The sequence below is a fragment of the Bos indicus genome, chromosome 11, assembly GCF_029378745.1.
Source record: "Bos indicus isolate NIAB-ARS_2022 breed Sahiwal x Tharparkar chromosome 11, NIAB-ARS_B.indTharparkar_mat_pri_1.0, whole genome shotgun sequence".
Lineage (NCBI taxonomy): Eukaryota > Metazoa > Chordata > Mammalia > Artiodactyla > Bovidae > Bos > Bos indicus.
In genome coordinates, this window is record NC_091770.1 from 29,871,789 (window position 1) to 29,898,576 (window position 26,788).

Genomic DNA, 26,788 nt, shown 5'->3' on the forward strand with positions numbered 1-26,788 from the left:
GAAAAATTAGGACCATCATTGCCATCAACCACAGAACCCAATCCATGTGTGTTGTATAAATGAGCTAGTGCATGTCCAAGGCTCCGAGAAGTTAAGAGCTGAAGGTTACACAAAGCTATGCTTTGAACCCAGGCAGGATGAATTCTCTGAAGAGCCTTATGTTTTGATAGCCTCCATACTCCTGCTGCTGCTGCTAAGTCGCTTCAGTCGTGTCCGACTCTGTGCGACCCCATAGACGGCAGCCCACCAGGCTCCCCCGTCCCTGGGATTCTCCAGGCAAGAACACTGGAGTGGGGTGCATTTCCTTCTCCAATGCATGAAAGTGAAAAGTGAAAGTGAAGTCACTCAGTCGTATCCGACTCTTAGCGACCCCATGGACTGCGGCTGAGAGCCTCCAATTTCCAAACTCCCCTCTTTCCTACTCCTTGGGAAAAAAGAACTACAATTTGCAAAAAAAAAAAAAAGTCAACTTTTAAATTCTAGCTGGAGAAGGACAAGTGGTCATCTCCACTGTGCTTTCTTATTTACAGGCCCAAACTATACAGCATGAGTTTTAAGTGAACTGTTTTTCTCAGGTTATAGTTATCCCAGGAATACAATGAACTGGGGGGGTCTATTAATAAAACTATTTACATCTAACCAGAATGTAACAAAAGGGTACTCCTTCCTGGTCTACTTCAGTTTTAACAGAGTTTAGCAGACTTCTTTGAGGTCCAGTGGTTAAGACTCCGTACTTCCACTGAGGGAGTATGGGTTTGATACCTGGTAGGGGAATTAAGATGTTACATGCCACAAGTGGTGGGCAAAAAAAGGGTTCTGTGTTAGGGTTTTAGGCACAAACAGTTGAAAATAAACTTCCTTTGTTAATAGACAATTTTTCTACGTCCCAGTTCAATGTTCCAAAATTGTTTGATTATTACCACATAATTGCAATAAAACTTCATCATGCCCTTGTTACCACATTACAACCTCCTCTCCCATCCTGGACTCCCATCCTGGACATCCAACAACAAAAAATGTTGCCAATGCTGTCCTAGGATTTTAAAAAATTACTTCAACAAAAACTAGGTGTTAGGAATCCCCTAGCAGTCCAGTGGTTACGTTAGGACACCATGCTCTCACTGCTGAGGGCCCAGGTTCAGTCCCTGTTGGAGAACTAAGATTCTATAAGCTGTGCAGCATGGCACAAAACAAACAAAAAGCAACCTGCATTAAACTAACTTATGGTGCTTACTAAAAATGCATATACTGGGTGCCATCCTGAAAAATTCTGATTTATTGTATCTGGGTGATTTTTATTCATACTTACATTTGAGAACTACTGGATTAGACCTTACTCTCCCCAAAGATCGTATCAATTCTCTAAGGACTCCATCTTCTCTACATGTATGTAATGTTAGATTCAAGAATTTACAGAATTGATATTGCATACTCATTTCAATTTTTAATCTTCTTTTAGACTTATACTCTTCAATTCAGCAATTTGGAATTTAACTGATAAATTAGGATTTTTTTTTTAATTAAGAATAAGTGTTCTTACCATGCCATGATCAAATGTGAACACACCAACGTCACGTCCATGATGAATATGATTCCGTCTAATAATTGGGTTTCCATGATTTTTAACCCAAATCCCAGCTAAAGCATTATTGGAAATTTCATTATCCTCATATATTCCCTACAACAATTAACCAGAAATAAACATTAGTACAGTTTAAAAAAAAAAACAGAAAAAGAAAAACCCCACAAAATTAAAAAATACCTGTGCATGATCTGTTATATAAAGTCCAACATTTTCACAGTCACTGATGTTACAGTGCTTGATAGTGGGACATGCTCCTTGACCACTAACACATACTGCAGAGCCAACTGTAAGAAAAACAATTTATTTAAAATTCTATTGGGCAACACAATGACTAGCTTATAATAAAACATAATGGGAACACTAACCTGTGCATGTACTTCGGATAATACAGTGATCAATAATAGGGCTACAATTTACTGTAATCTCTAAGCAGTGATGTGCATTGTGGTGTTGAGCAGATTTGTCATCAGGGTTAAACTGAAAAGTAGAAATTTTGTTTGAAATAAATAGCCACAGCGTTAAATATTTCCATATAGGTACTTAAAAATTTATAATTTCTTACCCTTATTGTCATGTATCCAACATAAGCATCTTCAGAACCTTCCATAAAAACAAAGGTTGAATCTCTAGTGTTTTCAATTATAACTTTGTCTGCTACTTTTCCAGGTGCTATGAAGAAAATATTTTAAAGCATATTACTTTCATGAGACAGATCAAAAAATTACTTTCTTAGTCAGTAAAAATACTCTGCCATAAAACTAATAATTCAATAGAACCCTTTCACAGTTTTAAATTGGGTAGTTCTTTTGGAGAGGGAACTTTAAAGGAACATTAGAATTGGGTAGACAGGACTAATACTCATTTTATCAAACAGATAACTTGTCATACTTAACACGGACATTATTTGAGCATCACTGTAACTCAAATTCATGTATAATAATACTTTTAATAGACTCAGCTACAAATAGTATTCAATACCAAATGCAATGGCATTAAAATGTGGGTTTCTTGTGGAAACCAAATCACTACCAGTAGCACCAGAAAACAACGTTCAGAGAGAAGAAAGAAGGGGATGGTGAGCAAGGAGAGAAAGAAAGAATCTTTATTTAAACTTATTTTCAGTACTGGTCTTGATTTGGAAAATAATGAAAATCAGTAGGCAAAATTTTTCTATACTCTCTCTCACTCTTCTTTGACGTGGAAATAGGGGAGGGAAGAACAAAGGGCAGTAAACGCAAATCTCACTAACTAGTTAACAACTACTCGCTATTTTAAAATGGTCTTATACTACTGTATCCTTAAAAAAATCAAACAGCCCATAAATTTTCAAATAACTGATCAGTGCTCAACAAACATTCCATTTATTTTTAGAACTGTGACCATAAAAACAACTTTGAAACAGCATGGAAAGTATTTTAAAAGCACATTTCGTTTCATTAAAAACACAGCAATAAAAACATTAGCCTCTGTATTTTCAAATACAAGATAAAACAGATATTTTTTTCTCCTTATTAATTAAAGCAGTTGGACAAACTATTGGCATCAAGAATTATACACATTCCCCCAAGGGAAACATTTATAATTTCTGAACTCTAAAGTTTTCATTTCCATCATATAAAATATACATGACATTTCTAATTTTTTCCTACAATTAAGATATTATCAAGGTTCATCTGGATTTTAAGTAACCAGCATTTTTAAAAAATCCACCACATAAATAAAGTATTAAAATTCTAATGACAACACATTTCAAAATACCTGCACCAATCATGGTGATTGGAGATTCAATATATATCCATTCATCAGTATATATTCCAGAATGAACAAAGATAAGTCCATCAAAATGAGCTTCTTGTACCCCACCAAGGGCATCTTCAATTGTATCGTAGTACTAAAACAAACAAACAACCCCCCCGCAAAAACATGTCAGTAAAGAACTGTAAGATCATCATTTTAAATCTTAGAAAAAGACAAATCAAACATACCAACATGTTTTCTCTTCCTTTGTATCTTGCAGGGTTACTATAGAAATGTTCAGCAAATCCTGGCTTTACATGTGCGCCTTTATACTAAAACATCAAAAACACAAAAACAAAAAACTGACTACTAGTATAAACACTATAGTTTAGTTTAGTACTACATGAATTTTTAAATTTAATTTTTAAAAATAATTATTAGTCCAATTAATTTTCTGATGCATATTGCAATGTAAAATCTGGAACAGTTTATGACTCAGTAATATCAAGTAAGGACATGGTTTTTCAACCTCAGCACTACTCATAGTTTGTAACAGATTCTTTCTTGTAGGGGCTTATTCTGTGCATTGTAGGATGTTTAGTAGCATCTGCTTCCCTTGTGGCTCAGCTGGTAAAGAATCTGCCTGCAATGCAGGAGACCCGGGTTCGATTCCTAGGTCGGGGAGATCTGCTGGAGAAGGGATAGGCTACCGACTCCAGTATTCTTGGGCTTCCGTTGTGGCTCAACTGGTAAAGAATCTGCCTGCAATGCAGGAGACCTGGGTTTGATCCCTAGGTTGGGAAGATCCCCTGGAGAAGGGAAAGGCTACCCACTCCAGTATTCTGGCCTGGAGAATTCCATGGGCTACATAGTCCATGGAGTTGCAAAGAGCCAGACACGATTGAGTGACTTTCACTTTTCACTGGACTCTGACCACCAGGTATCAGAAGCAGTCTCTTCTCCAGTTGTGAAAACCAAAAATGTCTCCAGACACTGCCAAATATCCCCTGTGGAGTAAAATCACCCCTAGTTGAGTAGTTCACTATTCATAAAGGACCATATGAAAATGAAGCTAAATGTGACTACTGGACTACCAAGGGAATTTCGTGAAACTCTAAATAACTACTCAACAGTAATAATTTAAATATAAGTTGAAAGAGATCCACAGAAAGTATAACTGCTCTCAGGCTACTGATACTTACGACTACTGTTTAAATTTACGGCTACTGTTTAAATTATTAATAAATATGCCAGCAGTGAAAAGAACTGCTGATTCCTTTGCTGGCTGATAAATGTGTACTGACTTGAGAAACCTATTCTTTTTTTTTTGGCCATGCTGCGTGGCTTCTGGGACCTTAGTTTCCTGACCAGGAATTGAACCCCGGCCCTCAGTAGTGAAAGTGTGAAGTCGTAACTGCTGGACCACCAAGAAATTCCCGTGAAACCTATACTTGAATTTAAATTGTAAAAAAAAAACTTTTATAAAAATATATTTATAAATATATAAATATAATAAAACATTATATACTTAAACTTTTATTTAAAATATATATAAGATCAGTATTTTCCATTTATACTTCATACCAACTGCTGGAAACTCTCTTTCCATGGATTTGGGTGTTCATATTCTTCTGGATTAATCTGGTAGAATTTGCCAGGTTCAGGGTGCATCATAGGGCGGGTATACTCAAATACTTCCATGTATAATCGTTTCCTGGAGGGGGAAAGGGGTTTAAGATTTCTTCATAAAATATTTTTTAAACAACTACAAAAATTATTTGAGGCCTCAAAAACTTATAAGAATATGACAGAGCAGCATTGTAAATGTAAAAATAAAATTTTTGGCTAAAATAATATAACTGCATATAAAAAGTAAAGTAGTCCACCTAAAACAATGCATCAATTCTTTAAAATCTGATTGTTTAGTTAAAGGAAAATAAAAGCCACACACAATTATAATTTAAAAGGATTATTTTAAATAATGATGTTTCATGTATGTCTGATCGCAAATCATCAAATCTTAGGAGTGGAGTGATAGTTGACTATTATATAATTTCTTGTACAAAACAAATGTTTCTTCTTCTGCCCTTTTAACAGTCCCTTTTTGCTTTCCAACACAAATACAATTTTCTTTCTTAAATTTAAAGTGTACCTTATTTTTAGTATCATAGAAGTAATACATATAGCTGCTGTAAAATACATAAAAGTATGAAAGAGATAACCTACTTTTAATATATTAACTATTAACAATTTACTGTATTTCTTTTCAGTCTTTTTAGCTACAGAGTTTCATTTATTACAATTGTGATAACATAAAATTTTTGTATTCTGCTTTCGTTTTTTATAACATGGCATATTCCCATGTTATTAAAAACTGTAAAGTTCACTGTTAATGACTATATCACAACCCTTAAAGTACCTATAACACTGTTTACTTTTAGTCCAATCCCTTATTGCTAGACTTTGATTATTTCTAGCTTTCTTCCACTATTAACTATGTTATTACGAAAAATTTGTACATAACGTAAATAAATTTTCAGAAGTGGAATTCCTGGGTCAAAGGGCACACATATTTCATGGTTCAAAAATACAACGGTCCAAACTCTTTTCTAAAAGTGATATAAAAAATCTACATTCTTACTGAACTATTAGCTATTTTAAATTAGACTTAGTTCTGTTTCTAAAAAGCAATGGAATGAAAAGCATTCTCCATAATCACTCAGTAGCTTTTAACTGACAAATAGAAGAAAAAGTACTTCCTTTATTGTTTTAAATAAAGAAAGTACTCAGATGGTGGCTCAGATGGTAAAGCATCTGCCTACAATGTGAACCTGGGAACCCAGAGACCTGGGTTCAATACCTGGGTTGGGAAGATCTCCTGGAGAAGGAAGTGGCAACTCACTCCAGTATTCTTGCCTGGAAAAACCCATGGACGGAGGAGCCTGATAGGCTACAGTCCATGGGGTCACAAAGAGTTGGACACGACTGAGCGACTTCACTTTCTTTCTTATAGTTTTAAAAACACTGCCTGGACTGATAACCAACATTTGTGATAAATAGGTAACTGGGAAAGGAGCAAAGGAAAGATATATCCATTTGAATGCAGAGTTCCAAAAAATAGCAAGGAGAGATAAGAAAGCCTTCCTCAGTGATCAGTGCAAAGAAATACAGGAAAACAACAGAATGGGAAAGACTAGAGATCTGTTCAAGAAAATTAAAGATACCAATGGAACATTTCATGCAAAGATGGACACAACAAAGGACAGAAATGGTATGGACCTAACAGAAGCAGAAGATATTATTAAGAGGTGGCAAGAATACACAGAAGAACTATACAAAAAAGATCTTCATGACCCAGATAACCATGATGGTGTGATCACTCATCTACAGCCAGACATCCTGGAAAGCAAAGTCAAGTGGGCCTTAGGAAGCATCACTACGAACAAAACTAGTGGAGGTGATGGAATTCCAGTTGAGCTATTTTAAATCCTAAAAGATGACGTTGTGAAAGTGCTGCACTCAATATGCCAGCATATCTGGAAAACTCAGCAGTGGCCACAGGACTGGAAAAGGTCATTTTCATTCCAATCCCAAAGAAAGGCTATGCCAAAGAATGTTCAAACTATTGCACAATTGTACTCATCTCACATGCTAGCAAAGTAATGCTCAAAATTCTCCAAGCCAGGCTTCAAAAGTACAAGAACCGTGAATTTCCAGATGTTCAAGCTGGATTTAGAAAAAGCAGAGGAACAAAGGCAGAGATCAAATTGCCAACATCAGCTGGATCATCGAAAAATCAAGAGTTCCATAAAAACATCTACTGCCTTATTGACTACACCAAAGCCTTTGACTCTGTGGATCACAACAAATTGGAAAATTCTTAAAGAGATGGGAATACCAGACCACCTGGCCTACCTCCTGAGAAATCTGTATGCAGGTCAAGAAGCATCAGTTAGAAGTGGACATGGAACAACAGACTGGTTCCAAATAGGAAAAGGAGTACGTCAAGGCAGTATACTGCCACCCTGCTTATTTAACTTATATACAGAGTTCATCATGCAAAATGCTGGGCTGGATAAAGCACAAGCGGGAATCAAGACTGATGGGAGAAATATCAATAACCTCAGATATGCCATTGATACCACTTTAATGGCAGAAAGCAAAGAGGACTCTTGATGAAGGTGAAAGAGAGCGAAAAACCTGGCTTAAAACTCAACACTGAAAAAATTAAGATCATGGAACTCAGTCCCATCACCTCATGGCAAACAGATGGGGAAACAATGGAAACAGTGAGAGACTTTATTTTGGGGAGCTTCAGATTGCAGCCATGAAATTAAAAGACGCTTACTCCTTGGGAGGAAAGTTATGACCAACCTAGACAGCATATTAAAAAGCAGAGACATTACTTTGCCAACAAAGGTCCATCTAGTCAAAGCTATGGTTTTTCCAGTAGTCATGTATGAATGTGAGAGTTGGACTATAAAGAAAGCTGAGTGCCGAAGAATTGATGGTTTTGAACTGTGGTGTTGGAGAAGCCTCTTGGGAGTCCCTTGAACTGCAAGGAGATCCAACCAGTTCATCTTAAAGGAGATCAGTCCTGGGTGTTCATTGGAAGGACTGATGTACTTTGGCCACCTGATGCGAAGAGCTGACTCATTTGAAAAGACCCCGATGCTGGGAAAGATTGAGGGCAGGAGGAGAAGGGGACGACAGAGGATGAGATGGTTGGATGGCATCACCGACTCAATGGACATGAGTTTGGGTAGGCTCTGGGAGTTGGTGTTGGACAGGGAGGCCTGGCATGCTGCGGTTCATGGGGTCGCAAAGAGTCGGACACGACTGAGCAACTAAACTGAACTGAAAATCACTGCTGATGGTGACTGAGGCCATGAAATTAAAAGATGCTTGCTGCTTGGAAAAAAAGCTATGACCAATCTAGACAGCATATTAAAAAGCAGAGACATTACTTTACCAACAAAGGTCCATCTAGTCAAAGCTATGGTTTTTCCAGTAGTCATGTATGAATGTGAGAGTTGGACTATAAAGAAAGCTGAGTGCCGAAGAATTGATGGTTTTGAACTGTGGTGTTGGAGAAGCCTCTTGGGAGTCCCTTGAACTGCAAGGAGATTCAACCAGTCAATCCTAAAGGAAATCAGTCCTAAATATTCATTGGAAGGACTGATGCTGAAGCTGAAACTCCAATACTTTGGCTACCTGATGGGAAGAACAGATTTACTGGAAAAGACCCTGATGCTGGAAAAGACTGAAGGCGAGAGAAGAAGGGGATGACAGAGGATGAGATGGTTGGATGGCAACACCGACGCAATGGACATGAATGAGTAGGCTCCAGGAGTTGGTGATGGACAGGGAAGCCTGGAGTGCTGCAGTCCATAGGGTTGCAGGGTTGGACTCGACTGAGTGACTGAACTGAACTGGAATTTATAAGTATTCTAATTTTCTTCTATTTAACTGTAACCATCAACTCACACTCCAACCTTCCTACCATCCTTTAGCATTTGGGGCAGTAGGTAATATATCTCAAGATACTAAGAAATAAATTTTCACTTACCATAAAATTGGATCATTAGCAAGTTCACTGAAGCGTTTACACACACAAGCTGCTCTACAAAGATCCTGTTCCAGCAAATACGAGAAGATTTTTAGAACCACTTCATCTGGCAGTTTCTCCTGAAGATACTGTTCAGCAGGTGCTGCTATAAAAAGATTAACAAACAGAACATAATCTATCATGCTAGCAAAGACTTTCTCATTATTTAAAGAGCACAATTTTCATTTTGTTAAATGAAGAGCTTTTATTTTTTTATGACTATCATTTTATAAGCATGTGCTTTCAGAGATGACACGCATTTATTTTCTTTTCTCTTAACAGTATTCTTTTAGCTAGTATGTACCATTTCAGTAACTGGTTACAATAAATATACAAAAAAGATTTTTATACAACAATTACAGTCAAAGATGGAGAAGGTCAGGGTTCTCAGGTTTATTCTGTAATAACTGCTTTCTAAATCTCAAATGTGTAAATAAACATTTAATTTTAATTTTTTATCAAACAAAATTTAAAAGAACTATTTAATCCTATTCCTTAACTTTCTCAAAGGAAATACCTGATAGATCTTGTGATTTTCCAGAAACTCTTGCACGTTTTGCACGATGACCAAAAAAGTTTTCTGTAGTTGAAGTTGAAGCACCCTTGAAAAACAAAATGAAAACTAGTTAAGCAAATATTTTTACCCATAATCATTACTTCTAAAAAATGATGACAGTCCCGTCTGTTTCCTAACAATTCTTTCATTATACACAGAACAACAGACATTTAACCTACCTCCATACTGCTCTTGGTAGGACACGCTGTTCTTTTTGGCAAAAGAGTTTTCCTACGAAGTTGGTATGGACTATTTTGTGCACCAGGACCGGATTCTTCTGCAACCATATCTGCAGGTACATCATCATCTGTTATAAACAAAAATAATATGAAAATGACACCCATTTTTAAAGAAAAAGCCCTATGGATTCAGTAAATTTATAAAAAACTTTGTAATATATATTTTTTTGGGGGGGAGATAGTTTTTATACAAAATTCTAGTCATCTGGATAACCATTTGAGAAGTCTTGGATTTCTATTTCATTTCTTACTTCAAAATAAATTTCACAATGCTTACCTACAATAAAAATAAATAAATAAAATCATGAAAAGAAAAGAAAACTATTTTTTATAATGTGAAAGTGGGAAAGTCCTTTAAAGGTATGACACAGAACTTGGAAGGCATTTTTAAAAACGGTAAGGAGGATGTTCACTTGCTGAGTGAGTACGAGTGAGTACTGCATGTTTAAGAGTACAAGCAGGGTGAGAAGTGTGTCAATGGAGACAGACAGTTCAGTATAGATTATGAATACCAAGTAGGACAGTGTAGATTCAGTATAGACACCAAGTGGGATAAAAAGGGCATCCATGCAGAGGCTGGTCTGGCATACAGTGTTGGCGCTCAAGAGGGGTAAGAAGGAGGAGGTCTGTGTGTGGAAAGGGTGACAGAAAAGGCTATCGCACACGAGAGGGAAAAGATGGAACTGGAAGCTTGGTAACATCAAGGGACTGATCAAATAATTAAGTAGAATGGAAGCCAGGGTTCTGAGAAGAGTTAAAATATAAATAGAGTGTATCTTACACTGTTGGACTGGAATTTTCAATGTGAACTCATTGTTTTTAAAAGATAGATACAGAAATAGGTAAGCACGTTCAAATAAATGTATAAATGTTTGGAAATGTGTGGATTATACACGTGTGTAACAAAGCCTGGAAGCAGTGCTACTCCAATAGCAATGAGCATGACCAGTATTTGGATATTTGCTTCTGAATACTTTCTTACTTCTTTATAAAAGGGATAAGGGCTCCTTGGAGAAATGGCTGATTCTAGGTTGAGAGAAATGCAAGGTGAACCTGAAATATCTTGTGGCAGAAACAAGAAACTGCGGAATGATGAGGACATGTCAAAAGAACACTGAATGGACTTCCCTGGTGGTCCAGTGGTTGCGAAGCCACTTTTCAGTGCAAGGGACACAGATTCCCCTGGTCAGAGAACTAAGATCCCACATGCCTTGGGGGGTAACTAAGCCCATGTACTGAAACTAGAGAGGCCTGCATGCCGCAACTAGAAAAAGCCCGCATGACAGCCAAAAAAGAAAAAAACGAATACTGAGATCAGCCCGAATGATCACCCACTAGCTAGCAAAATTATGCTGAAGTATCAAAACTCATGATAGTAAAGGGATTATAACCTACTGAATGGACAACCTGTACATTCATTCTACTATAAATAAAGGAATAAATGGAATTTGATAGGAATGAGATGTTTAAAGTACCACCCCCCCCCCCGCCACAAATACTGATTAAGTAGAAAGCGAAAAATCATAACTCTATAGTAGAAATGCCAATCAAACACTGTCTTAATCAAGTGACCAAAGTAAACATCATTCATAAGACATACTGAAGCTGTGTGTCACCTCAGAGTATGAAAGAACACAGCATCACTTCTATGATATTCCTGACAAAGATACGTAACCTAAATCTATTGGGAATATCAGAATTATGAGGAATCATTAGGGAAAATCCGAATTTATTCTAATTGGTTTTTAATAACCTTCAAATTATCAAAGTTGAAAGTCAAGGAAAAGCCTAAGGAACTGTTCCAGATGGAAGGACATTGAAAAGATATGTAAACTCATTGCAACCTATGGTTCTGAACTAGATCCTTTTGTTTAAAGGTTTGTTTTTAGGACAAGAGTGAAATACTTCATTCAATTAGTGAAACCTGAATGGAGATCTAAAGACAGTAATGCGTCAGTACTAACTTTCTGATTTTAATAGGTATAGCATGATTATATAGGTGAATATCCTTGTTATTAGGAAATACACACTAAAGTATTAGGAGGTGACAGGACAAAGCTGGAAACTTATTCTTGAAGGGTTCAGGGTGGGGGGAGGGGAACTTCTTTGTACTGTTCTAAACTCTTTCCTAAGTTTAGATTGTTTAAAAATGAACTAATAAATTTGAGTAACATGTTTACATTTAAAAATTCTGTTTAGGAAATGAAAACCATAGAGATAGTTAAAAGAAACAACACAATTAGGAAAAATAACCCACTCCAGTATTCTTGCCTCAATAATTCCAGGGATAGGAAAGCCTGATGGGCTAGTTTATGGGATAGCAAAGAGTTGGACATGACTGAGACACTCACACACACATTTGTTAACATGTGTCACAAAAGGGTAATTGAAAAAGCAAGAGAGTTCCAGAAAAACATCTATTTCTGCTTTATTGACTATGCCAAAGCCTTTGACTGTGTGGATCACAATAAACTGTGGAAAATTCTGAAAGAGATGGGAATACCAGAACACCTGATCTGCCTTTTGAGAAATCTGTATGCAGGTCAGGAAGCAACAGTTAGAACTGGACATGGAACAACAGAGTGGTTCCAAATAGGAAAAGGAGTTCGTCAAGGCTGTATATTGTCACCCTGTTTATTTAACTTCTATGCAGAGTACATCATGAGAAACGCTGGACTGGAAGAAACACAAGCTGGAATCAAGATTGCCGGGAGAAATATCAATAACCTCAGATATGCAGATGACACCACCCTTATGGCAGAAAGTGAAGAGGAATTCAAAAGCCTCTTGATGAAAGTGAAAGTGGAGAGTGAAAAAACTGGCTTAAAGCTCAACATTCAGAAAACGAAGATCACGGCATCTGGTCCCACCACTTCATGGGAAATAGATGGGGAAACAGTGGAAACAGTGTCAGACTTTATTTTTCTGGGCTCCAAAATCACTACAGATGGTGACTGCAGCCATGAAATTAAAAGACACTTACTCCTTGGAAGGAAAGTTATGACCAACCTAGATAGCATATTCAAAAGCAGAGACGTTACTTTGCCAACAAAGGTTCGTCTAGTCAAGGCTATGGTTTTTCCAGTGGTTATGTATGGATGCGAGAGTTGGACCGTGAAGAAGGCTGAGCGCCGAAGAATTGATGCTTTTGAACTGTGGTGTTGGAGAAGACTCTCGAGAGTCCCTTGGACTGCAAGGAGATAAAACCAGTCCATTCTGAAAGAGATCAGCCCTGGGTGTTCTTTGGAAGGAATGATGCTAAAGCTGAAACTCCAGTACTTTGGCCACCTCATGCGAAGAGTTGACCCATTGGAAAAGACTCTGATGCTGGGAGGGATTGGGGGCAGGAGGAGAAGGGGACGACAGAGGATGAGATGGCTGGATGGCATCACTGACTCGATGCACGTGAATCTGAGTGAACTCCGGGAGTTGGTGATGGACGGGAGGCCTGGCGTGCTGCGATTCATGGAGTCGTAAAGAGTCGGACACGACTGAGCGACTGATCTGATCTGAGTACTACAAATCAGCATGGAAAAGACTAACAATTCAACAGAAAATTGGACCAAGGATACAGCCAATTCAGAATTTAGGAAATACAAATGAAATACTAATAGAAACTACAATGAGTTTTTTTTATGTAGCAGATTATCAAAAGTTTGATTGTATACTAGTACTATATATCAAAAGACAACATGAGACAAAAAAATTCTTAATTGCTTTGAGGAGAGCAATTTGGCAGTAGCTATTATTACTTAACAATTCCACTCTGGGAATCGATTCTGCACACATGGGTAAAGTAGTTAAGAATCAAGATATTCATTGCAGTACTTTTTATAATACTGCTGGGTAACAATCAAAATGTTCATCAAGAGTAAAACCCAAAATATACAGAACAATGTGTTTAGTATATGTTTGTGTTTTAAGGCAATACATATACATTGGGGCTTCCCAGGTGATGCAGTGGTCAAGAATCTGCCTGCCAATGCAAGAGACATGGTTCAATCCCTGGGTTGGGAGGATCTCCTGGAGGAGGAAATGGCAACTCGCTCCAGTATTCTTGCCTGGAAAATTCTACAGACGGAGGAGCCTGATGGGCTATAGTCCATAGAGTCAGAAAGAGTTGGACACGACTGAGCAACAGAGCATGCACACATACATATGCTTATATATACATATATTTACTACAATATAAACTCCCCGATGGAAGAGAACCAACTTGAAGATGCTCCCACTGGCCGAAGATGGGACAATTTGAGCATCAGTAAGAATAACTGAAATGAACTAAAAGAAACATATTTAAATCTTGTGAATTTATGACACACAAAAAGGGCAAAACCACAATCTTGTAATTAGCCTCCAAATAAAATAAATAAATAAACTTAAAAAAGGGGGGAGTGGGGTTGCTTTGAAAGATGCCAGTGAAAAGCAACTTCTTGTTTTAAAAACTGGTATACAACAGGAAATAACACTAGCTCTTCCTCTTTTATATAAACTGAACCACCAGGTAACCAGCTGTTAGGTGAAGGGAAACTTCTTTACAGAAACATTCCAGCAATAAATGAAGAAATAATCATATCAGAAAAATAAAATCTGGAATCTCTAAAGAGTTAAAAGAATTAATCACTGAGTATCAATAGTTCTAATATCACAAAAAGAAATATTACCAGACATTTATATATCTCCTGATGAAAGAACACACCACCATCATCTACAATATCTGCCCAAACCATCAAATCTCAACTTGAACAAACCTCTCAGAAACTCTACAAGATCAAACTATACCAGTTTTTTCAACAAATAAACTCCATGGGGGGAAAAATGAGGGAAAATAAGCAAAACTAAAGCATACTGTTTAAGAAAGTATATTCCAGTACTTATAAAGAAAAGAAGCTAGAAAATGATTATTACAAAAATGCTTTCTATGGGGAAGGAAAGAGGTTATGGTCAGAATGGGGCACATAAAAGGCTTCTGTAGTGGCTGGTAAAGTTCTACTTCTTGATCTACTGGTATTACAATACCAACCTTAACAATAATTCAATATACTATGTAGTTGTTTAATGTGAACTTCTCTATCTGGCTGTATTTTACAATCAAAAAGATATTTTTAAAAGGTGGGAAGGCTGTGCAGTGTATTTAAAAAGAGAGGTTTTTTCTTCCCACCTGCAGACCTTGGGCAGATAATCAACTTTTAAAATTAATTAATTTCTTGGCTCCACCCACACAGCATGTGGGATCTTAGTTCCCTGACTAGGGATCAAACCCACAGCCCCTGCAGGGGAAGCTCAAGACCTATAAACATTTTTAAACCTAAATATTCCCACTACTAAGGATGGTAACAGTATCTTTTAATTCATAGGGCTGCAGAAAAGTATTTAAATAACATATGCAAAACATTCAGTAATATGCCTAGCTTACATTAAGTGTTCAATAAATGTTTTAGCTATTATTTTATTTAAATATTATTCTATTAAACACCTTCAAATAAAATTTGGAAAACCTAATAAGGTTTCCATGTACTTACATGGAAAGTAAGAAAGTATTTTCTGTAGTCAGAAAATACAGCCAGTGTAACATGCCTGGGTATTTGTGAAGTCATTCCATTGTAGTTAATTTCCATGTTTCAAGTGTGGTTGAAAGGAACATCTACATTCTATTTTTTTTGAGACTAAGGGTTAAACACACCTAAAACACCAAGCTTGTTGACTGCAGTGGCCATATATTCTATGTCCTTACTTTGCCGGGGAGGAGGTGGTGTAGCAGTGGTGTGATCTATCCACCTGCTTCTGAGGAAATGTGCTAAGATTCCCCACTATCTACAGACAGTCCATTTTCAGTATGTAAAATTTTGCTTTGTACACTTTGAGATAATATTATTTAGACATAAAGCTTCAAGATTATTATTTCTTCCTAGTGAATTATTCCTTCCCACCATTATGCAATGGCTCTCTCTATCCTTAATAGCACTTTTGCCTTTAAAATCTGTTCTTGCCTGATAGTACTTTCCTAGGAGCTTTCTGTTTTATTCTATATCAGTCTAGCATTTTGCCAATCCCGATTTTCAGCTTTTTACTTTTGCATCATTACATTTAGATTTAGTTCTTAACCACTTATTGCTATATACTTCTTTCCCTTTTCAGCCAAGCAAGAATATGTTTAATATTCTATATAACCCAACTAAAGCCAAATTCCAAGATTATATTTTTAATTTCTGAACACTGATTTTTAATTTTCTTTTTCAAGACTTACTGCTTGTTTTTCATATTGGCTGTTACTTCATACTTCACTTCCTTGTTTTAATCCTTTTAATTATTTCCATACACATTTATTTCTTGTTTAGACTGTTCCATCACTGAGCACTTAAATGCCACCCACCCGCTTGCCAAAGACCCCCAGCAACACTGCAGTTAGGGAAACCCTTTCCAATTCCAGGGGCTTCCCAGGTGGCTCAGTGGTAAAGAATCCACCCGCCAATGCAGGAGACAATGGTTTCTATCCATGGGTCAGAAGATTCCTTGGGAGTAGGAAACGGAAACCCACTTCAGTATTCTTGCCTGGATATCTCCATGGACAGTGGAGATGGAAGGGCTACAGTCCATGAGGTCGCAGGGTGTCAGACACAACTGAACACACACACATAATTCAGGTTCAAGGCTGCATACCTGTCTATCAGACCTAGTTCTATTTTAAATAGGCCCAAACTCCATTCTCTATATGTGCACTAAAATTTCACCCCAGACCTACGTGTGTGTTCAGCTGCTCAGTCATGTCCGACTCCATGGACTGTAGCCTGCCAGGCCCCTCTGTTCATGGCAAGAACAATGGAGTGGGTTGTCATTTCCTCCTTCAGGGGATCTTCCCATCCCAGGAATCAAACCTATGTCTCTTGCAGCCCCTGCACTGGCAGGTGGAGCCACTGAGCCATCTGGGAAGCCCCTTATACCCAGGACCAAAAGGCCCTTGTACTATTTTATATAGCAGCACTAGTTACCACTTAAGGTTTTTTGTTTGTTTGTTTTTCCACTGAAGGTTTTGATTTGATTTCTCTCATACCTGGCACCTGGGAATTTCCTTCTTTCCTTCCTCAGAGTTTAGCTACACATTTAGAGTTTTGTTAGTGTTCCGTGTTACATTTCCACTATGTTTGCAGTGTATGCACGTGCAGGGGATCCCTCTATCATCTTGGTTTATGATGCAGCTATAGTCAGGTTCTACAACACTCACAAAGACATGCTCACACTTCTCATCCTATACTACCATCTCTCTAAATCCCACTCCTGTTTATTTTTTTTTTAATTTTATTTTTAAACTTTATAATATTGTATTAGTTTTGCCAAATATCAAAATGAATCCGCCAGATATACCTGTGTTCCCCATCCTGAACCCTCCTCCCTCCTCCCTCCCCATACCCTCCCCTCTGGGTCGTCCCAGTGCACCAGCCCCAAGCATCCAGTGTCGTGCATCGAAACTGGACTGGCGACTCGTTTTATACATGATATTATACATGTTTCAATGCCATTCTCCCAAATCTCCCCACTCTCTCCCTCTCCCACAGAGTCCATAAGACTGATCTACCAGTGTCTCTTTTGCTATCTCGTACACAGGGTTATTGTTACCATCTTTCTAAATTCCATATATATGCGTTAGTATACTGTATTGGTGTTTTTCCTTCTGGCTTACTTCACTCTGTATAATAGGTTCCAGTTTCATCCATCTCATTAGAACTGATTCAAATGTATTCTTTTTAATGGCTGAGTAATACTCCATTGTGTATATGTACCACAGCTTTCTTATCCATTCATCTGCTGATGGGCATCTAGGTTGCTTCCATGTGCTGGCTATTATAAACAGTGCTGCGATGAACATTGGGGTACACGTGTCTCTTTCCCTTCTGGTTTCCTCAGTGTGTATGCCCAGCAGTAGGATTGCTGGATCATAAGGCAGTTCTATTTCCAGTTTTTTAAGGAATCTCCACACTGTTCTCCATAGTGGCTGTACTAGTTTGCATTCCCACCAACAGTGTAAGAGAGTTCCCTTTTCTCCACACCCTCTCCAGCATTTATTGCTTGTAGACTTTTGGATCGCAGCCATTCTGACTGGTGTGAAATGGTACCTCATAGCCCACTCCTGTTTAAAATCTTCTCAGTTCAGTTCAGTTGCTCAGTCATGTCCAACTCTTTGAGACCCCATGGAATGTAGCACACCAGGCTTCCCTGTCTATCACCAACTTCCAGAGCTTACTCAAACTCATGTCTATCAAGTCTATAGATCTTATTATTACAGATACCCACCCAGACACCAGCCTGGAATCATCTTTCCTTCTCATCATTAACACAGCAAATATTAAGGACTGATAGTAAGGAGAACAGGAAAGATACACCCATTTGAATGCAGAGTTCCCAAAAAATAGCAAGGAGAGATAAGAAAGCCTTCCTCAGTGATCAGTGCAAAGAAATACAAGAAAACAACAGAATGGGAAAGACTAGAGATCTGTTCAAGAAAATTAAAGATACCAAAGAAACATTTCATGCAAAGATGGACACAACAAAGGACAGAAAATGGTATGGACCTAACAGAAGCAGAAGATATTATTAAGAAGAAGTGGCAAGAATACACAGAAGAACTATACAAAAAAAGATCTTCATGACCCAGATAACCATGATGGTGTGATCGCTCACCTACAGCCAGACATCCTGGAAAGCAAAGTCAAGTGGGCCTTAGGAAGCATCACTACAAACAAAGCTAGTGGAAGTGATGGAGTTCCAGTTGAGCTATTTCAAATCCTAAAAGATGACACTGTGAAAGTGCTGCACTCAATATTCCAGCCAATCTGGAAAACTCAGCAGTGGCCACAGGACTGGAAAAGGTCAATTTTCATTCCAATCCCAAAGAAAGGCAATGCCAAAGAATGTTCAAACTATTGCACAATTGTACTCATCTCACACGCTAGTAAAGTAATGCTCAAAATTCTCCAAGTCAGGCTTCAACAGTATACGAACCGTGAACTTCCAGATGTTCAAGCTGGATTTAGAAAAGGCAGAGGACCAAAGGCAGAGATCATATTGCCAGCATCTGTTGGATCAAAAGCAAGAGAGTTACAGAAAAACACCTACTTCTGCTTTATTGACTACACCAAAGCCTTTGACTGTGTGGATCACAAGAAGCTGGAAAATTCTTAAAGAGATGGGAATACCAGACCACCTGGCCTACCTCCTGAGAAATCTGTATGCAGGTCAAGAAGCATCAGTTAGAACTGGACATGGAACAATAGACTGGTTCCAAACAGGTAAAGGAGTACATCAAGGCTGTATACTGTCACCCTGCTTATTTAATTTATATGCAGAGTACATCATGAGAAATGCTGGACTGGATGAAGCACAAGTTGGAACCAAGATTGTTGGCAGAAATATCAATAACCTCAGATATGCAGACCACCACATATGACAGACACTTAATGACACCACACTTACAGCAGAAAGCAAAGAACTAATGAGCCTCTTGATGAAAGTGAAAGAGAAGAGTGAAAAAGTTGGCTTAAAACTCAACATTCAGAAAACTAAGATCATGGCATCTGGTCCCATCACTTCATGGCAAACAGATGGGGAAACAGTGGGAACAATGACAGACTTTATTTTTTGGGGCTCCAAAATCACTGCAGATGGGTGACTGCGGCCATGAAATTAAAAGACGCTTGCTCCTTGGAAGAAAAGCTATGATCAACCTAGACAGTGCATTACAAAGCAGAGACAAAGCCAACAAAGGTCCATCTAGTCAAAACTATGGTTTTTCCAGGAGCCATGTATGGATGTGAGAGTTGGACTATGAAGAAACTTGAGTGCTGAAGAATTGATGGTTTTGAACTGTGGTGTTGGAGAAGACTCTTGAGAGTCCCCTGGACAGCAAGGAGATCCAACTAGTCCATCCAAAAGGAAATCAGTCCTGAATATCCTTTGGAAGGACTAATGCTGAAGCTGAAACTCCAAAACTTTGGTTACCTGATGTGAAGAACTGACTCATTGGAAAAGACCCTGATGCTGGGAAAGATTGAAGGTGAGAGGAGAAGAGGACAACAGAGGATGAGATGGTTGGATGGCATCACCAACTCGATGGACATGATTTTGAGTAAGCTCCAGGAGTTGGTGGTGGACAGGGAAGCCTGGTGTGCTGCAGTCCATGGGGTCTCGAAGAGTTGAACATGACTAAGCGACTGAACTGAACTGAAGTAAGGAATGCAGAAGTAATTAACGGGGAAGAGACAGTGCTGGTTAATTCCAGTGCAGTTTGAGGTTCACACCAAATAAACACATAAAGCTACATGATTTGAAATCTCATAATGCCATAATAAGCTCAACTTCCTATTCAAAACACCGTCCTGTTCTAAAGCACTCAAAGCTCAGCTCTAAAATAATCATATTAAACTTTTACTTGTGCTGAGATCAAGAATCTGTGCTATTTTATGTACTGCTCTCCAAGTAAATTACCACTGTTTACTAATATAAATAAGAAACAAAAGGAGAAAACTTAAAAGACACAAAACCCAAAACATACACACATGAAATAATCTTTAGTGATTAGTGTTCTCTTCATCTTTTGAACTGCTGTAGTACTGTATATTGGAGAAGGCAATGGCACCCCACTCCAGTGTTCTTGCCTGGAGAATCCCAGGGACGGGGGAGCCTGGTGGGCTGCCGTCTATGGGGTCGCACAGAGTCGGACACGACTGAAGTGACTTAGCAGCAGCAGCAGCAGCACTGTATATACACCATATACTCTAGCGTATCACAGCTGCCTTATTTGTTATTTGCTTTCTTGGTATACTTAAGTTTCTTAACAAAATTTAAGCTCTGAGGACATGGCTATTTTATATATAATATATTATTACATTAAATTATTTAATGATAATAAATTATATTGTTATAAATTATATTATAAATGTATTATAATAATATAAACATATATATATTTTATATTTCCTCCACGTTCAGCTTAGTGCCCAATAACTACTCAAGAAATGCTGATTCTCATCCATTGAGAACTCAATTCAATTTATTCAAGAGTTTTTCCAAGAACCCACCACCAGTGGTGTACTAAGATGACCTTACATGCTACTTGACAGAAAATAAAAACCCAGATAAGAATTGCTTCTCTTCTTCCTACCTCCAACTCTGTGAACTAATTACAAGCATATACATTTATTTTTTGTTCCCTCCTGAAATTACAGTAGATTTGGCACATATGAAGCAAACAATAAATTATACAGTACTAAAGTGATCCATGGTAGCTGCTAAACTGTCCAATTCAAGAACTAAGAAATCATGAAGGACTGGTTATGATATTGTTCTAACAACAAAATCCAAAAACAAGACTTCAAAATAATATTTTGTTAAATTTTTTTAACTTTATAGCTTTCACTTTTATATCTAATATTGGAATACCAATATTCAGATGTCAAATTATAATCTAAGACTAATAAAAAATAACTCAATATCAAAATGTTTAATTTCAACCATAACTTACAGAAAATGTAATTTTCAGTTAGAAAAAAATGTTCTTGACCAGAAGATACCCAACAGAAACACCAGCTCTTTTTTCATACTAAAGGTTTATATTTTTAATACTCAGAGTATGCCTCAAATTCAGATAAGCCATACTTCAAGTGCTCAATAGCTACAACATGGCTAGTAGTTATCCTAATTGGATAGTATTCACACATACATACACCCTTTTATTAAATTCTTACCAGTCCTCTTACACACATACATGTAATATAAAAATTTACAATTTTTAGATTTTTACTACAAATTATATACAAAAATACTAGAGTCTTCACTATTAATAGGATCCATAGGGATAAAGGCTTCTGTAGAGTAAGTATGATTCTTTAAATAAAAAAAATCTTTTGAAATCTTTGCTATTAAATAGGACTGAAAAAAAAAAATAGCATTGAAAATTTATACTGATTCACTTCCACAAAAGAAGAGACTTAAGTCTATACACCTGAAGCAAAAGATCTTAATTTTTACATACCTTTTAACTATCTCAAAGATGTACAGAAAATTACACTATTGACTGGCTCTAGGTTAAAGTCTATACACCTTAGGTTTAAAGATTAACCTAAAGTTAAAAGATAGTTTATGTGGAATTTAATTTCCAAAAGTTTTTTCCTTTTTTCTCCACAATTATCATCTAAGTTCCATGTTACTTACCCATAGCCACAGATCATATATTGGAAACTTGTGCTAGTAACTCTGTGTTTAGAAACAGCTCCCAGTCTCACAGTATAAAGAACCACACTTGACAACTGTTTCTAACACAGGTGGGAACTACCACAGCTTTTTTCCAACTACTAAAAAAAAATACACGAAAAAACTAAAATCAAGACAGAAATTTATCTTAAGTGCATTTTAACTTAAATATTTTACTTGAAAAATTTACTTAACTATTTTAAGGGAGAGAGTCCAGAAGCAAAGTTACAAAAACTGCTTTTTAAAAGTTTGACTTGCAATAATCAGATATTTTTAATTGTATCTTATATATAGTTACAAACTCTAAAAAATCTAGTATTAAGAATACTGTTCAATGCTTTCATTAATACATTCAGGTATTACTTATGCACATACATGCATATAATTCTGCTGAATTTTCACAATATGAACTACAGGGATTATCTAAGACTGGTCAAAGAAAATATGTTTGACCATATCTTTGATATTATAAAGAGAACTACTGAAAATCTGAACAAGCCTTCATTTCATCGGGCTTCCCTGGTGGCTCAGATGGTAAAGTGTCTGACTGCAATGCGGGAGACCAGGGTTCAATCCCTGGGTCGGGAATATCCCCTGGAGGAAGAAATGGCAACCCACTCCAATACTCTTGCCTGGAGAATTCTATGGACAGAGGAGCCTGGTGGGCTACAGTCCATGGGGTCACAAAGAGTCGGACACAACTGAGCGACTACACTTCACTTCACTTCTTCATTTCATCAGAAGAAATTTAAACCACTTTATTGTATGCCATCTTACATAAAGTGTGTTCAACAAGTATTTGGAGAATGAATGAATGAATGTGCCATGCACTGTGTGAGGTACTGGTAAAACAGAGCAACCAAATAGAATCTTGTACTTGCCCTCCAACAGCTTAGAAGAGACATAAATAACCAAGCAGGCAATAATAGTACAGTATGTCACATGCTGTAATAGGAATAAGCAGAAGGCACTATGAGAATACGGAGAAGGAAATGGCAACCTACTCCAGTATTCTTGCCTAGAATCCCATGGACAGAGGCTGACCCTTGTGGGCTACAGTCTGGGGTCACAAAGAGTCAGACATGACTTAAAGAGTCTGAGTACAAACATACTATGGAACACACAAGAGCATCTAATTCAATCTTAGATGATGTTAAGAGTATGTTGTTGGGATATTAGTTGAAGGTTTCTTGAAGAAAGTCTAAGGTGAGATGGTATCTACTGGGAGTTAGTTAATCAGAAAGAAGTGTGTGTGAAGACTGAAGGTGCTCACCTCCAGCCATCTCAAGGAACTGCAAGTTGCTCCATATTGCGGTATCCATATTAGGTGCCAGATTATGAAGGGTGCCACAAACACTTTATTTAGATTTTATCTGGAAGGCCAAGGATAGCTACTAAACAGGTTTTAAATAGAACAGTGAGATGTTCTGATTTGTGTTTTAGGGAAATTACCTGAATGTATAGACACTTGGAAATGGATAGCACTAGTGGTAAGTGGTCAATTAGGAAGCTACAATGGAGTAATACAATGGAGAGATGAACATAGCTTGAACTATGGTAATAAATATCAAAGAACTGAATACATTTGGGATATAGTCACAAAATCATAAACTTTGGTGACTGAATGGATATAGGTGGGACGGAGAAGAGGTTGGCACCATGAATCATACTGATTTGGGCAATCCAATGGATGGTGGTGCTATGTACTAATAAGGAAGAAACCTTTGTAGGTGAGACACGGATCAAGGTGGGAGATGACTTCAGGTTTGGGTTTTGAAGTACTCGTAAGACAATCAAGTGGAGACTCTCAACAAAGCTAAATATATTGATTTTAGGCTCCAGTGAGTGATTTGGGCTGGAGATAAAGAATCAGGGAATTCTGTCACTCTGAAAATACACTACAGTAGGAGTTCAGAGTCAAAAGTGTAGATTAGCTGTCATTATTTATATATGGTACAATACTAATTTTCATGGCAGATATGTCATCCAACTCTTTGAGCATTAGCCATATAAGTGGACAGTTATCTACGTCAAAATTATCGTTCAGTTCAGTTCGGTTGCTCAGTCGTGTCCGACTCTTTGAGACCCCATGGACTGCAGCACGCCAGGCTTCCCTGTCCATCACCAACTCCTGGAGCTTACTCAAACTCATGTCCATTGAGTCGGTAATTCCATCCAACCATCTCATCCTCTGTTGTCCCCTTCTCCTCCTGCCTTCAATCTTTCCAGCATCAGGGTCTTTCCAAATGAGTCAGTTCTTTGCATCAGGTGGCCAAAGTATTGGAGTTTCTCAGCTTCACCATCAGTCCTTCCAAAGAATACTCAGGACTGATTTCCTTTAAATGGACTGGTTCGATCTCCTTGCTGTCCAGGGGACTCTCCAGAGTCTTCTACAACACCATGGTTCAAAAGCATCAACTCTTCGGCACTCAGCTTTCTTTATAGTCCAACTCTCAAATCCATACATGACCACTCGAAAAACCAAAGCTTTGAGACGGACCTTTGTTGGCAAAGTAATGTCTCTGCTTTTTAATATGCTGTCTAGGTTGGTCATAACTTTTCTTTCATTACTGTATATATTAAAAAAAAAATCTGTGGGTCCCAGAATTGACAAGAATTCGTAACTCTAGCTTGATAAAAAAATAAAAGAAAGTCAACTGACAACTAATTCAAGGATTAATATCCTTTGGGAATAGCTTAGCTTTCTTTTCATTCTTTTCTGTTACAAATCACATTTTGTTCTCCTAAGGCATTTTCTCCCTTCGCTTGCAGGAAAGTAGTAGTATAGAACAGCCTCACCCACAATTGGAACATTTGAAATTCCTTCTATTCTCATATTTTACCTCCAGTTTTGCATTTTCAGTATTTCCTAAAGTGACAAAATTCACAAAACACATTCTTTTCTATTTTATCAAACAAGAAAAACTATTTTTAACATTCATAAATTTTAAGTATTTTTAAAATTCAAGGAAAACTGTAGCATTACATCCAAAGTAGGAGCTGATATGTCTGGAGTATCAAGTGCATCATTAATTCAAGATCAGAATGATCATGGTTCCAAATCAGTAAGACAAACCTAATTCTAGGCTAACTTAGGATTCATCAGATCAGATCAGATCAGTCGCTCAGTTGTGTCCGACTCTTTGCGACCCCGTGAATCGCAGCACGCCAGGCCTCCCTTCCATCACCAACTCCTGAAGTTCACTGAGACTCACATCCATCGAGTCAGTGATGCCATCCAGCCATCTCATCCTCTGTCGTCCCCTTCTCCTCCTGCCCCCAATCCCTCCCAGCATCAGTCTTTTCCAATGAGTCAACTCTTCACATGAGGTGGCCAAAGTACTGGAGTTTCAGCTTTAGCATCATTCCTTCCAAAGAAATCCCAGGGCTGATCTCCTTCAGAATGGACTGGTTGGATCTCCTTGCAGTCCAAGGGACTCTCAAGAGTCTTCTCCAACACCACACTTCAAAAGCATCAATTCTTCGGCGCTCAGCCTTCTTCACAGTCCAACTCTCACATCCATACATGACCACAGGAAAAACCATAGCCTTGACTAGACGAACCTTTGTTGGCCACGTAATGTCTCTGCTTTTGAATATGCTATCTAGGTTGGTCATAATTTTCCTTCCAAGGAGTAAGCGTCTTTTAATTTCATGGCTGTAGTCACCATCTGTAGTGATTTTGGAGCCCAGAAAAATAAAGTCTGACACTGTTTCCACTGTTTCCCCATCTATTTCCCATGAAGTGGTGGGACCGGATGCCATGATCTTTGTTTTCTGAATGTTGAGCTTTAAGCCAATTTTTTCACTCTCCACTTTCACTTTCATCAAGAGGCTTTTGAGTTCCTCTTCACTTTCTGCCATAAGGGTGGTGTCATCTGCATATCTGAGGTTACTGATATTTCTCCCAGCAATCTTGATTCCAGCTTGTGTTTCCTCCAGTCCAGCGTTTCTCATGATGTACTCTGCATATAAATTAAATAAACAGGCTGACAATATACAGCCTTGACGAATTCCTTTTCCTATTTGGAACCAGTCTGTTGTTCCATGTCCAGTTCTAACTGTTGCTTCCTGACCTGCATACAAATTTCTCAAGAGGCAGATCAGGTGTTCTGGTATTCCCATCTCTTTCAGAATTTTCCACAGTTTATTGTGATCCACACAGTCAAAGGCTTTGGCATAGTCAATAAAGCAGAAATAGATGAGTATAAGTCACTAATTAAAAATTGCTCATTTTCATCTACTTGCCAGTCACGATGAATATAAAAATCTGCCATTAAGGGAACTGATATAGTAGGAAGGCTAGACATGTAAACAAATAACTGAAGCACTACAGTAAGAGCCATACTAAAAGTATACATGAGGTATTAGAAAAGTATAAATAGGACACACCATACACACCCAGCTTAAAAGCAAACAATTTATCCTGTCCCTAGTTTTACTTTTACAGGAAATGTGACAATTTTAGAAATGCCTTTTATTAGTTTTATAGAAGAGGACTAGTGTGAAGACCAGGAAGAGTAAAGTATGAAGATCAAAATGAGAATAAGGCTATTAAATTCTTATCTGTTGTTGTTCAGTCGTGTCCAACTCCGCAACTCCATGGACTACAGCATGCCAGGCTCCCCTGTCCTTTAACTATCTCCCAGAATTTGTTCAGATTCATGTCCATTGAGTCGGTGATGCCACCCAATTGTCTCATTCTCTGTTGCCCCCTTCTCCTTTTGTCTTTAATCTTTCCCAGCATCAAGTCTTTTTTCCAGTGAGTTGGCTCTTTGCATCAGTTGGCCAAAGTATTAGAGCTTCAGCATCAGTACTTC

At 37.8% G+C, this 26,788-nt stretch overlaps 1 protein-coding gene across 1 annotated transcript in view; it reads right to left on the reverse strand.

Moving 5' to 3' along the window:
• The window catches only part of FBXO11 (F-box protein 11), a 112,779-nt gene that overhangs the window by 18,758 nt on the left and 67,233 nt on the right, over positions 1–26,788 (reverse strand). Inside the window, exons 2-11 of the mRNA XM_070798612.1 lie at positions 9,666–9,793; positions 9,448–9,532; positions 8,892–9,036; positions 4,907–5,036; positions 3,571–3,654; positions 3,344–3,476; positions 2,148–2,254; positions 1,951–2,062; positions 1,763–1,869; positions 1,541–1,678 (exon numbers count right to left, since the gene is read on the reverse strand). Of these exons, the coding sequence (XP_070654713.1) occupies positions 1,541–1,678; positions 1,763–1,869; positions 1,951–2,062; positions 2,148–2,254; positions 3,344–3,476; positions 3,571–3,654; positions 4,907–5,036; positions 8,892–9,036; positions 9,448–9,532; positions 9,666–9,793 (1,169 nt within the window). The remainder of the gene's footprint in view (positions 1–1,540; positions 1,679–1,762; positions 1,870–1,950; positions 2,063–2,147; positions 2,255–3,343; positions 3,477–3,570; positions 3,655–4,906; positions 5,037–8,891; positions 9,037–9,447; positions 9,533–9,665; positions 9,794–26,788) is intronic.